Consider the following 14,473-nt stretch of genomic DNA (forward strand, 5'->3'; position numbering starts at 1 on the left):
GTGCAGAGGTGCAGTTTGTTAACTTTATAGTAAGGGCCCTGGTCTGGAATTGAACTCACACTTAATAGGTTCCAGGATGGACAGTCCTTTTTCTGGTGGACGTGTGTACTCTCCTTGCTTTGTGTTTATGAAACCTTTTTCCACAGTGCCAGCACATCCAACGTAGGAAAGATTAAGGAGATGGAACGTTTGTTACGAGAAGCCCAGGCTGACAAGCATCGACTCCTTGAGCACAAGGTAATGAAGCCTTCATAACTAAAACCATCTGTACCATCCTTTTTGTGTGTGTGTTGACCATGCTGTAACTTTCTGTGTGTGGCGTGTATAGGAGCGTGAGATGGAGGTGCGTAGGCAGGCCCTGGAGGAGGAGCGGAGGAGGAGGGAGGACCTGGAGAAGAGACTGCAAGAGGAGACCAGCAGGAGACAGAAAATGATCGAGAGGGAGGTGAAGTTACGCGAGAAACAGAGGGCACAGGTGAGAGATCCAGAAAGGGATGGGCCAAGATTCATAATACCAATCATTTCAGATGCATGGTAATTTAATTAGGCCATAGCTTTAAAATGCTTTAAAGCAACTATGACATTTGAAAGAAAAATGTCTGTCAGATCTTTAGCTTTCAGGCATGGGGTCAACAAAGACCAGACACCTCTGACATTTGTCCCCAGGCCCGGCCGCTGACACGCTACCTCCCTCAGAGGAAGGATGACTTTGACCTCCATGGTCACATCGAGGCAGCTGGACACAACCCAGACAACTGCTACCACCTAGCCATCACAAATAAAACCTGCAGAGGGTTCCTGGTCAAGATGGGTGGTAAGATCAAGACCTGGAAAAAACGCTGGTTTGTCTTTGACCGGAACCGCAAGACCCTGGCCTACTACGCAGGTACCTTCTACTATCTCTCCCTCTCTTTTTCTCCCCTGACATTCTCTCTCTCTTCTCGCTCTTTTCTCTCTGTTGCAGCTGTAAATGGTAGATTAATCAGAGTGCTGCAAGAAAAGCAGCGATGACATCATCATCATCAAGCTATGCTGTTTTACTCTGGATATCTAGGAAGAGCTTTGATTCAAGTGGTTTTTGTTTCACCACCCATAAACATGGTCATTCCAGTGCTACAGTGTGTGCTCTCTTACAGACAAACATGAGGTCAAGATGAAAGGGGTCATATACTTCCAAGCCATAGAAGAGGTTTACTATGACCATTTAAAGAATGCACACAAGGTAAGGGACAAATGGTATACACATTTAAAGTATTGAAGTATCCATATTTTATGCTAAGAAACATTTTTTTTTAAACTATAGTAACATTGCTTTTCTTTTTGCTCTGTCTTTTGCCCCCACCCTCCCTCCCAGAGCCCCAACCCATCTCTGACGTTTAGTGTGAAGACCCATGACAGGGTGTACTACATGGTGTCTCCCTCCCCTGAGGCTATGCGCATCTGGATGGATGTCATCGTTACCGGGGCGGAGGGATACATGCAATTCATGGTCTAAACCAGTGGCGGTTGGTGATTGGCTGAATGCCCGGGGCGCGAGGTTGTTGGAGTTGTCAACAAAGCAGCATGACATATGATGCCAAGTTTTTGTGCTACTGGTAGTTTCTTTGAGAAGATATATAAAGCGATCTGTGCATTTGAACAACAGCATAAATGACCACTGCTGCACATGCTGCCACTGATTTGAACAGATTAGATTATACTATTTAGAATGAGAAGCCAGGTCACGAACGAACGAGAACGTAACAAGCATGCAGATGCAATAAGTGAAAACCCATTATCTAACTGGGGTAATATAGCTAATATACTGTCACAAAGCAGGATGCGCTAGCCAGTTCATTCTGAATATTTTCCATATTTCTGAGTTAGATATTAGTTTAGAAAGACTTGAAATTGGCATGGGAGCTAACTACCAATCAAGTTACAAGATAGCGATAACTAGCTAGCTGCTTGTCAAAGGTAGATAACTGGTTAATTTTACAAAACAATCTACTAAACTATTTCTCAATGTTTATAAAAATTACTGTATCTGGCTTATTAATTAATTTTATCATGCTGTTTCAGTCCACACTACATGTCACCCTGTCACCTACAAGAGAACCAAAGGAACAACATGGGGGGAAACAATACAATTGGCCAGCCACTGTCATGCTTTTTTGTCCTACCAGATCCCCAATGAGAAAGTTCTAGCTAGTGTATCCCTCTGTCTTTCGACACTTGTTGGATGTATGTAGATGTCAGCTCCCAGGCTCCCATGACTGTTGTGGTTATTTATTTACAAGTTAATTACAATTAGATTGTTGCTTTAGCGCCATCTGTACCTGATAGAGCACACATCTGTACCTGATAGAGCACACATCTGTACCTGATAGAGCACACATCTGTACCTGATAGAGCACACACATCTGTACCTGATAGAGCACACACATCTGTACCTGATAGAGCACACACATCTGTACCTGATAGAGCACACATCTGTACCTGATAGAGCACACATCTGTACCTGATAGAGCACACATCTGTACCTGATAGAGCACACATCTGTACCTGATCTGGCATGAGAGACTCATTGGGAGGGAGACTAGAACAGACCCAGAAGTTCTGATAGAGCACGCATCTGTACCTGATAGAGCACACATCTGTACCTGATCTGGCATGAGAGACTCATTGGGAGGGAGACTAGAACAGACCCAGAAGTTCTGATGGAGTACGCATTTGAGCGCCCCAGGACAGTCCATTACCTTTGTGCTGGTATAATTTATGCTAAGAAATCCTGCGATTTCATTGGGGCAGTTCCCCCTCATAGCAAATAGCTGGCAAAACAATATAAGCAATGTTTGCATGGCATATGCACCCGCAAGGGACAGAGTAGTAAGTAACTGAACAGCTGGTTTTTAACATTTTTTAAATAGGAACATGTACACATTTACTGCACTTTTATGAGCATTTAAAACATAATTCATGAATTATATAATATATACTGTATATATTTTTTATACAAATATTTTTGTTGACCAATCACAATTGGGGCACCGCCCCTAACGCCCTAATGGGCGGGCCGCTACTGGTCTAAACAACCCCCCATGGTCGCACATCCTGACCACAGACTCTCAGATGACTAACAAACAGGGAATATACTCTCCTCCAGTCCCATTAGTGCCTAAAAGACAAAACAAGTTGACTGGTCAGGTTTGAGAACCTCTGTGACCTCAGCACAATACCCTTCTGGTTTTTAGCTTTGTAACCACTTTTATTTCCATCTTACTTCAGTGAGCCCAGCTCTCTCCTCCTCTTCCGGATTCAGCTGATGTAATGGTAATCTGATACTTCGCAGTCTAGCAGGGAATGGCTTCCTCTGGAGGATTGGGTGCCCAGTGCCGCTTGTTCATTCGTAAAGGACTTACTCAGAAGATTCTGATACTTATCGCTTTACGTTTGGAGAGGAGCCTTTTGGCACCTTAACATGGTTTACCCTCATGATATTTCATGACTGTTAATGACCCAGAGTCTATGTCTGAGGTGTATTATGTAGTCTGATAGGCTCACAGTGTACAAGAGATTACTGCCCATTCAGAACAAGATACTTCTCTTCCATTGTGGCGTAGTGAGATTACACATCGAATCGAAACCTTTAAAGTAGCATATATTATTCATATTATTTATGAGTAGAATCATAGGATTGAGACTGCCGTTGGATATAATATTATAATATATGCCATTTCACAGACGCTTTTATCCAAAGCGATTTACTGTCATGCATGCATATATTTTACGTACGGGTAGCCCCGGGAATCAAACCCACTACCCTGGCGTTGCAAGGCCCATGCACTACCAATTGAGCTACAATTGAGCTAACGCCTCTACTTCTCTGGTTTGAGAAGAGGACCAGGGCCTGGTTTCCCAAAAGCATCTTAAGGCTGAATGGTTCTAAAGATGAATTTAGCCTTAAGATGCTTTTGGGAAACCGGGCCCAGATTGATTAAAGGATCACAAGCTGTCCCATCCTTTTCATCATCCAAATTGAGCTGGCTGTTGATTGGTCAACCAAAGCTCTCCCTCTGTTTTCCTTCCAGCTGGACAGTCTCTTTTTTCCCTCAAACGCTCCCTCTCTCTCCGGGGCCAAACCCTCCAGAGACTGTCTAGCATCTGCATAGACTGAGAGGACAATATGTCCCTCCAGTGGAAAACCCAAGGTGATGCACATCACCGATGTGTGTCCTTTGTACCCTACTGTTGCTCAGGAACGTGGAGATAACAGGGGAAACCCTGAAACACCAGGGACTTGAAGGTTTTGAAAGTACCTTTCTCAGCACTACGTACCAAAGACATACCATGTCTGTATTTAATATGGAAATCGTGGAAATGGAACCTTAAGGCTCCACAAAGGGCTACTTACCGGGTGTGGAAGGCATTGACACTGTGTGTGTGTGTGTGTGTGTGTGTGTGGTGTGTGTGTGTGTGTGTGTGTGTGTGTGTGTGTGTGTGTGTGTGTGTGTGTGTGTGTGTGTGTGTGTGTGTGTGTGTGTGTGTACCTTTCGTGTGTGCCATACAGCTAAAATATGTTAGCAAAAACTTCCAGTACTAGTTCAAATGAAATGTTTTAATGGAGCGTGACATTGTATATTGTGCCTTTATGTGAGTTGTGTTTTATGACATGTAGTGTAATATCATGCTGCCAGTGGGCTGGGTGCAGCTCCCTAACCGATCAATGGGCTCATTCATTTCTGAAAGTTTGAGAAGCGTTGCGTTGTGCCTAAGAACAGCCCTTAGCCATGGTATATTGGCCATATTTCACAAACCCAGAGGAGCTTATTGCTATTATAAACTGGTTACAAACGTAATTAGAGCAGAAAAACTAAACGTTTTGTCATACCCGTGGTATACGGTTTGATATACCATGGCTTTCAGCCAATCAGAATTCAGGGCTCAAACCACCCAGTTTATAATTTGAGTTATTACACAGTCGCTATAAAACCTGTGCAGTACTTGGATATACTTACTACTTTTAAAATTACTTTTTGGGTCACAAATAATGGCACATTAATTTATATTAGTTTAATTTTCCTTTTGTTGTTTAACAAATATATTCATATTTGTCAGTAGTATGTGCATGTTGAACATACAAATCAGCTATTTGTGTGAAACCAAAGAGCAATGCAATCTGCAGTATTCTAGGGAGATTATATGAAGTCATGGAAAAAAGAAAATGCGATTCTACTTATTTGACCCAGGTATCTTAGCTGATATATTTGTAATTATGACTGATGAAAAAAAGTCATGATAATTGTAAGATGTAATGATACTGAACTGGCTCTCATTCACCATGAACTCACAGGTAGAACGTAGTAGCAAGGTCCCTGACTGTCAATGAGGTGACTGGGAGAGTGCACACGAGACTAAAGGGACTTCTCTGACAGTGTTGCGGAGGTGACAGCAGGTTAGCTCACAGGGAATCTTTCACAGTGTTATGAAGAGGTGACTGACAAGCTCTCTGTGACCAGTTGTCTTTTAAAGCAGGATGTGCTCAGTCTGTGTGACTACACAATACGGGCACACTTTTCAGGTATTTTCCATGTATAAGTTACCAACATAACTGCAACACTTTTTTGATGCATTTTAAATATATATTTTGTATTTTTATATGAACAGTGTTATTGTTAATCCTGCATGTTTTTTAAACAAATGTAAGAATAAATCATATACGTTTACTAATTTGTTTCATGTTACTATTGTTATTGCACTATATTTATACTTCAGTCCTAAATATTTTGTCAAATATTGTATTGAGGTGTTGCTCTACCAAGGAGAGGAAGTCATATTGAGATCCAACTGCTACAAAGGGAGGCTTACTGGATATCCTACCTAGAAACATTGACCCCTAGTGGTCTGAATATTGACTTTGAACAATTCTCTTTTTTATGAACAAGTCTTATACATTTATATATTCTTTCTACAGCTTATTAGCGTAAACCTAATATGTTCCCCTGTTGATAATGCTTATTATGCATTAAGGTTGAACCAACAAATATGAAATGAACTAGGAAACAATTAAATATGTGAAATGTAATTTTACAATAATGTATGTTGATGCTAATATTATGTCCAATATTCAATTATGTTTCCATATGATAACAATAGGCTAATATATTTAATATGCCATAAACTATCATTTTTTAACAGTTTCACTCAATTGATTCTAATTAACTTAATAATTATTGGTTGCACTAATTGCACTGTTTGTCTACATAACCTGGTTCAAGCGTTCTTGACATTTTACATTTTTTACATTTAAGTCATTTAGCAGACGCTCTTATCCAGAGCGACTTACAAATTGGTGCATTCACCTTATAATATCCAGTGGAACAACCACTTTACAATAGTGCATCTAAATCTTTAAGGGGGGGTTAGAAGGATTACTTTATCCTATCCCAGGTATTCCTTAAAGAGGTGGGGTTTCAGGTGACTCCGGAAGGTGGTGATTGACTCCGCTGTCCTGGCGTCGTGAGGGAGCTTGTTCCACCATTGGGGTGCCAGAGCAGCGAACAGTTTTGACTGGGCTGAGCGGGAACTGTGCTTCCTCAGAGGTAGGGAGGCGAGCAGGCCAGAGGTGGATGAACGCAGTGCCCTTGTTTGGGTGTAGGGCCTGATCAGAGCCTGAAGGTACGGAGGTGCCGTTCCCCTCACAGCTCCATAGGCAAGCACCATGGTCTTGTAGCGGATGCGAGCTTCGACTGGAAGCCAGTGGAGAGAGCGGAGGAGCGGGGTGACGTGAGAGAACTTGGGAAGGTTGAACACCAGACGGGCTGCGGCGTTCTGGATGAGTTGTAGGGGTTTAATGGCACAGGCAAGGAGCCCAGCCAACAACGAGTTGCAGTAATCCAGACGGGAGATGACAAGTGCCTGGATTAGGACCTGCGCCGCTTCCTGTGTGAGGCAGGGTCGTACTCTGCGAATGTTGTAGAGCATGAACCTACAGGATCGGGTCACCGCCTTGATGTTAGTGGAGAACGACAGGGTGTTGTCCAGGGTCACGCCGAGGCTCTTAGCACTCTGGGAGGAGGACACAAGGGAGTTGTCAACCGTGATGGCGAGATCATGGAACGGGCAGTCCTTCCCCGGGAGGAAGAGCAGCTCCGTCTTGCCGAGGTTCAGCTTGAGGTGGTGATCCGTCATCCACACTGATATGTCTGCCAGACATGCAGAGATGCGATTCGCCACCTGGTTGTCAGAAGGGGGAAGGGAGAAGATTAATTGTGTGTCATCTGCATAGCAATGATATGAGAGACCATGTGAGGATATGACAGAGCCAAGTGACTTGGTGTATAGCGAGAATAGGAGAGGGCCTAGAACAGAGCCCTGGGGGACACCAGTGGTGAGAGCACGTGGTGCGGAGACAGATTCTCGCCACGCCACCTGGTAGGAGCGACCTGTCAGGTAGGACGCAATCCAAGCGTGGGCCGCGCCGGAGATGCCCAGCTCGGAGAGGGTGGAGAGGAGGATCTGATGGTTCACAGTATCAAAGGCAGCAGATAGGTCTAGAAGGATGAGAGCAGAGGAGAGAGAGTTAGCTTTAGCAGTGCGGAGAGCCTCCGTGACACAGAGAAGAGCAGTCTCAGTTGAATGCCCAGTCTTGAAACCTGACTGATTAGGATCAAGAAGGTCATTCTGAGAGAGATAGCAAGAGAGCTGGCCAAGGACGGCACGTTCAAGAGTTTTGGAGAGAAAGGAAAGAAGGGATACTGGTCTGTAGTTGTTGACATCGGAGGGATCGAGTGTAGGTTTTTTCAGAAGGGGTGCAACTCTCGCTCTCTTGAAGACGGAAGGGACGTAGCCAGCGGTCAAGGATGAGTTGATGAGCGAGGTGAGGTAGGGGAGAAGGTCTCCGGAAATGGTCTGGAGAAGAGAGGAGGGGATAGGGTCAAGTGGGCAGGTTGTTGGGTGGCCGGCCGTCACAAGTCGCAAGATTTCATCTGGAGATCGAGGGGAGAAAGAGGTCAAAGCACAGGGTAGGGCAGTGTGAGCAGGACCAGCGGTGTCGTTTGACTTAGCAAACGAGGATCGGATGTCGTCAACCTTCTTTTCAAAATGGTTGACGAAGTCATCCGCAGAGAGGGAGGAGGGGGGGGGGAGGGGGAGGAGGATTCAGGAGGGAGGAGAAGGTAGCAAAGAGCTTCCTAGGGTTAGAGGCAGATGCTTGGAGTTTAGAGTGGTAGAAAGTGGCTTTAGCAGCAGAGACAGAAGAGGAAAATGTAGAGAGGAGGGAGTGAAAGGATGCCAGGTCCGCAGGGAGGCGAGTTTTCCTCCATTTCCGCTCGGCTGCCCGGAGCCCTGTTCTGTGAGCTCGCAGTGAGTCGTCGAGCCACGGAGCAGGAGGGGAGGACCGAGCCGGCCTGGAGGATAGGGGACAGAGGAATTCAAAGGATGCAGAGAGGGAGGAGAGGAGGGTTGAGGAGGCAGAATCAGGAGATAGGTTGGAGAAGGTTTGAGCAGAGGGAAGAGATGATAGGATGGAAGAGGAGAGAGTAGCGGGAGAGAGAGAGCGAAGGTTGGGACGGCGCAATACCATCCGAGTAGGGGCAGAGTGAGAAGTGTTGGATGAGAGCGAGAGGGAAAAGGATACAAGGTAGTGGTCGGAGACTTGGAGGGGAGTTGCAATGAGATTAGTGGAAGAACAGCATCTAGTAAAGATGAGGTCAAGCGTATTGCCTGCCTTGTGAGTAGGGGGGGAAGGTGAGAGGGTAAGGTCAAAAGAGGAGAGGAGTGGAAAGAAGGAGGCAGAGAGGAATGAGTCAAAGGTAGACGAGGGGAGGTTAAAGTCACCCAGAACTGTGAGAGGTGAGCCATCCTCAGGAAAGGAACTTATCAAGGCGTCAAGCTCATTGATGAACTCTCCAAGGGAACCTGGAGGGCGATAAATGATAAGGATGTTAAGCTTGAAAGGGCTGGTAACTGTGACAGCATGGAATTCAAATGAGGAGATAGACAGATGGGTCAGGGGAGAAAGAGAGAATGTCCACTTGGGAGAGATGAGGATTCCAGTGCCACCACTTGACGTCACCCTGAAGGAGGCAGAGTGATGCCGAGACGTTGGTGATTTACCCAATAAACGACTGGGAGTTGATAGATGGAGTGTGCAACTCTCCTTATTTTTATAGTTTATAGTTTATTCGCCGTTAGTCAGCACTTCCACATAAAATACATTTTCTGGGTGTTGCGCCAGCTCATGTTTTTTATTCAAATATTGTAACGGTGAAAATATTCAACATGTATGGACCATAATCATGTTTTTTTGTATTTTATAGATTGTGGTGTAGCCAGTTAGTAATTAAGGTGTTATATGAAATGCAAAGTGTTCTGCTGCCTTTACACTAGCTAACTGTCTTCACTTGTGAACTGGTGACCTAATTTGCAAACTCCTACATGGCTCAGCGTATCCATCTGGTGCACACTAATTAACCAACTTCTTTCTGCTTAACCACATACAGATTATACATTAGAGAATAATTGGTTGCTTTTTTCAAACGTGTGTGTTTTGGTGGAGATGAAAGGGGGGGGGGGGTGCCCAGACAGAGACAGCGGGTGCCCAGACAGAGACAACACCCATCACAGCAGACTAACTCTGTGTTTCTTCACAGCACAAACTGGATTAAGAGGCAATATTCATTTTACATTTCATAACAACATTAAAATAGATTATTTCAAATTTGCAGGTACACTTATGATACCATTATGCAAATCATGAGTGAATGAGGTAATATTTAGAATTATACATCCAAGCATGGTATGATGCATATTATTACAGACATCATCCTATTTGTGTGTTCACACGTTGGGGCACGTATACATACAGTACCTGTCAAAAGTTTGGACACACCTACTCATTCAAGGGTTTTTCTTTATTTGTACTATTTTCTACATTGTATAATAATAGTGAAGACATCAAAACTATGAAATATCACATGGAATCATGTAATAACCAAAAAAGTGTTAATCAAATCAAAATATATTTTATTTTATTTAGAATTCAAGGCACGCTTAACCAGCACGGCTACCACAACATCCTGCAGTGATACGCCATCCCATCTGGTTTGAGCTTAGTGGGACTATCATTTGTTTTTCAACAGGACAATGACCCAACACACCTCCAGGCTGTGTAAGAGCTATTTGACCAAGAAGGAGAGTGATGGAGTGCTGCATCAGATGACCTGGCCTCCACAATCACCCGACCTCAAACCAATTGAGATGGTTTAGGATGAGCTGGACCGCAGAGTGAAGGAAAAGCAGCCAACAAGCGCTCAGCCTATATGGGAACTCCTTCAAGACTGTTGGAAAAGCATTCCAGGTGAAGCTCAAATCTCAAAATATAGAATCTGTTGTTTAACACTTTTTTTGGTTACTACATGATTCCATATGTGTTATTTCATAGTGTTGATGTTTTCACTATTATTCTACAATGTAGAAAATAGTAAAAATAATGAAAAACCCTGGAAAGAGTACGTGTGTGCAAACTTTTGACTGGTACTGTACATCTAGACCACTCCTCCCTACTCTCACAGCCCTTTCATTGGTTGACCTAGTGGGGTTGGCATGGAGATACTGGAAATTGAGCATGCTAAATTAGCTTCAAAAGGAGTACATCCTTTCTCTCGAGGCAGAAGCAGACGAGCACACACATACACGGACTGCACTTTGAATTGCCCAAGTGCAATGTGGGGATGGGAAATTGTGTAACATCTGGGGCAGGAGGGTGGTTTAGTTGGTAGAACTACATTGACTAGCTGGTTGAGAATGTAAACAGTCAGCTTGATGTTTCTGTACAGCCTGACAGAATCAGCATGTCTTATACCATACTAAAGTACATAGTTTATCATCATAGTATTCAACATTTAAGCAACGTGACAGTAAAACTATGGTAAATAGCAGGCAACCAAGGTTACCGTTCAGGGCATTGTTTACATGTATGTGCTCAGATAGAGACCTATGTACCGTATTGAATAAGCACAACATGGAATAGATGCATCTGCTTCCTGTGTAAGTCTCATGGAAATTCTCATCTCCAATTTCAGGAGGCCTTATAATACATGCATAATGAGCTTATCACTGACATTGTAAACCCTCCCTCACCTTTGGTAATGGCTTCCATCTGTCCCAGTGTCATGTATACATACAGTGACTGAAGAGAGAGAGAGAAACACTACTACAGAGACTCAAACTACAGAGAATCAAACTAAAGAGACTCAAACTACAGAGAATCAAATTGATCTGTGCTCATTATAATCCCAGATTTTTCTTTGCCCCCATCATCAACATTTCCAGTGAAAATCCATAATTATCTCTCATGAATGCCTCTATTGTCTCTGTGGCTGACCTCTGACCTCCCTGCTCGACCTAGCTAACACTCTACAGGCTACTCCTTTCTGTCTTACACCATCTCGCTACCAAACAATCTGCCAGTGTAGACATTCCATGTTCCTATCTATCGCATACTCCACTTCATATTATCCTGAACAACTCCCCTCGATCCTTTGAAACAACTTTTACTTCCACCTAATTCTGTCCCACCCAGCCTCTCTCATGTCCTGCTTGCTTCGTAGATAGATAGAGCCTGGGGAGGATATTGTTCTATTTTAGCAGGGTGATACGTTTTCACAGTCCTGATGTCTAATTCAGTATCTCATGCTTTTCCTGTGAAACGGCGACTGCTCTCTTCTCTGCTCAGGGTCTCTGGCTTCACTTAGTGAACAGAGCTGTGTTTGTGCAGCCTGCCTTGCGCTTCATCTATAATTATAAACTGGGTGGTTCGAGCCGTGAATGCTGATTGGCTGACAGCCGCGGGTATGACAAAACATTTATTTTTACTGCTCTAATTACGTTGGTAATCAGTTTATAATAGCAATAAGGCACCTCAGGGGTTTGTGGTACATTTTGCCAATATACCATGGCTAAGCATTGCTTCGTGCCTAAGAACAGCCCTTAGCTGTGGTATATTGGCCAAATACCACACCCTCTCCGGCCTTATTGCTGAAATATCCATCCTTTATTTCTCTCTCCTTTTGCTAAACGACTAGCCGCCGATCACCAGGTCAGTGGGTTTGGAGCATGGCAGAATGCTGCTCTACCGAGATTGGACCATCCCAGTGCACAGTCATCATTATAATGCCTACAGGATATGGTAGCGGGCCAGGAGGTTAGTTAAAGGACCAGAAGACTGCCTCTTTCCCATGCTGTCCTCTCTTCGTCCCTCCCCTCCTCTGTTCTAATGGTGTCAGGCCTAACATAATGCCACTGCAGTAGAGACTGTTTTGGGGTGGAATGGTTTGTCACCTCGCCATTGAGCCCTACCCTCACTGCTGATACTGTCTCTTACTCATGCATACTGTATGAACATACACATACTATTGATCCTCAGGACCCACATAGACTTATCCCTCCATGCTGCCTCTACATCCTCAGGACCCACATAGACTTATCCCTCCATGCTGCCTCTACATCCTCAGGACCCACATAGACTTATCCCTCCATGCTGCCTCTACATCCTCAGGACCCACATAGACTTATCCCTCCATGCTGCCTCTACATCCTCAGGACCCACATAGACTTATCCCTCTATGCTGCCTCTACATCCTCAGGACCCACATAGACTTATCCCTCCATGCTGCCTCTACATCCTCAGGACCCACATAGACTTATCCCTCCATGCTGCCTCTACATCCTCAGGACCCACATAGACGTATCCCTCCATGCTGTCTCTACATCCTCAGGACCCACATAGACTTATCCCTCCATGCTGTCTCTACATCCTCAGGACCCACATAGACGTATCCCTCCATGCTGTCTCTACATCCTCAGGACCCACATAGACTTATCCCTCCATGCTGTCTCTACATCCTCAGGACCCACATAGACGTATCCCTCCATGCTGTCTCTACATCCTCAAGACCCACATAGACTTATCCCTCCATGCTGTCTCTACATCCTCAGGACCCACATAGACTTATCTCTCCATGCTGCCTCTACATCCTCAGGACACACATTGTTTATCCCTCCCCGCTGCCTCTACATCCTAAGATGCACCCGCACATGAAATTAAGTTACACAATGTGTCATTTATCTCAGCTTAAGATAGGCATAGCAATTCCTTAGGTATGTAATGTGAGAGATACACACTCTTCGACCCACAGTGTCTATGCAAATCCTTATGCCATCTGTTAAAATAAAGCTGACACATTTATCTCTACCAGCTAACTGCATCGTGTGTGTACATATCCCTACGCTATCTATTCAGATGAAGCTGCTTCAGACGCTGTGCTGTTGTTATACAAATACTGCATCATAGTCACACGTTACTGAAAACAGCAGTTGTGAAATGGATCCTTGACATCACACTTAGAGATATCTAGGGTCGTTTTAAGGTGACTTGCGTACAGTGTACTCACATTGTTTTATTGATTAAATAGGAAACATAGATCATGTATAAACACAAATGTTGTCCTCATCTGTGCATGACTACCGCTATTTTTATTTATACTTATTTTACCAGGTAATTTGACTGAGAACACATTATCATTTACAGCAACGACCTGGGGAATAGGTATATATTGGTGGGATTGGTAAAGGGATGCACCCTTCCGAAATCTGAAGTGTTCAGCATCTACTCAGTGTAACTCAAACTTCACAGGGTCCGTTATATTGTCCAAACCTTCCATAGGGGCCGTCTCATCCATAATGAACTCCATCCAGAGCAACAGTCTTTCCCAAAGTCCACAGTGTGATTTATTGTTATTTATGAGCAGGCAGCTAGGCAGGGTCTGTACGGTTCCACACAGTGTAAATAAAAAACATGGAGAAAATTGGAAGAGTCGTCTGGCTCATATTGCCGTACATCCAGAGATGTTACAGGATACTGGTTTGTTTGTTGCGTTTCTTCATAGGTGTGGACCCTCTCTTGGCACGAAGGCTACAGTATCACTTATCAAAAGAAAAAGAAAACAGGATTTTTAGACAGTTATTCAAAAAGAGGGAGTAACAAAAGATAAAAAGTATTGTAGACAAAGTAGATTTTTCACTCTGATATTCAGTAGGAAAAAAGCACCCTTAAGAATGTCTCTCTCTTCCATGTGTTGTTGCTTCTGACCTTGGTATGCTACCGTACCGTGTCCCCTTTAATGATACATCTCAAAGAAATGTTGTTGTGACTGTCCTCCTCAACCACCATTTTATCCCAGGTTGAGATTAGCCCTGAACCTTGGCTGAATGCATCTGTCAAGTTGGCACAATACAAGGGAGCCATGGTCATTACTCCGGTTCCCAGGGGAGATGTGTTGTTGTTCTTCAGCCTCAGCCTCCATGTTAGTGTTGCTCTGAAGCTGTTGTTGGTGTGGATAAGTAAGAGACGACAGCGATGTGGGATAGAGAGCCATTTGAGAAAGTCATGAAGATGAACCAGAGCAAAACAATTATTGAACTGTCTTTGTAA

General features: G+C 44.1%; 1 protein-coding gene across 4 annotated transcripts in view; it reads left to right on the forward strand.

Annotated features, from left to right (window-relative positions):
- LOC106563572 (pleckstrin homology-like domain family B member 2) overlaps positions 1-4,438 on the forward strand; it is a 52,775-nt gene extending 48,337 nt beyond the window's left edge. For all 4 annotated transcript variants that reach the window (XM_014129271.3, XM_014129273.3, XM_014129272.3 and 1 more), the window contains 5 exons: positions 147-237; positions 329-475; positions 667-886; positions 1,137-1,222; positions 1,355-4,438. In XM_014129271.3, the coding sequence (XP_013984746.1) occupies positions 147-237; positions 329-475; positions 667-886; positions 1,137-1,222; positions 1,355-1,495 (685 nt within the window). In that variant the 3' untranslated portion in view covers positions 1,496-4,438. The remainder of the gene's footprint in view (positions 1-146; positions 238-328; positions 476-666; positions 887-1,136; positions 1,223-1,354) is intronic.
- Positions 4,439-14,473: the final 10,035 nt, after the last annotated feature.

Source organism: Salmo salar, chromosome 11 (assembly GCF_965601325.2).
Source record: "Salmo salar chromosome 11, fSalSal1, whole genome shotgun sequence".
NCBI lineage: Eukaryota > Metazoa > Chordata > Actinopteri > Salmoniformes > Salmonidae > Salmo > Salmo salar.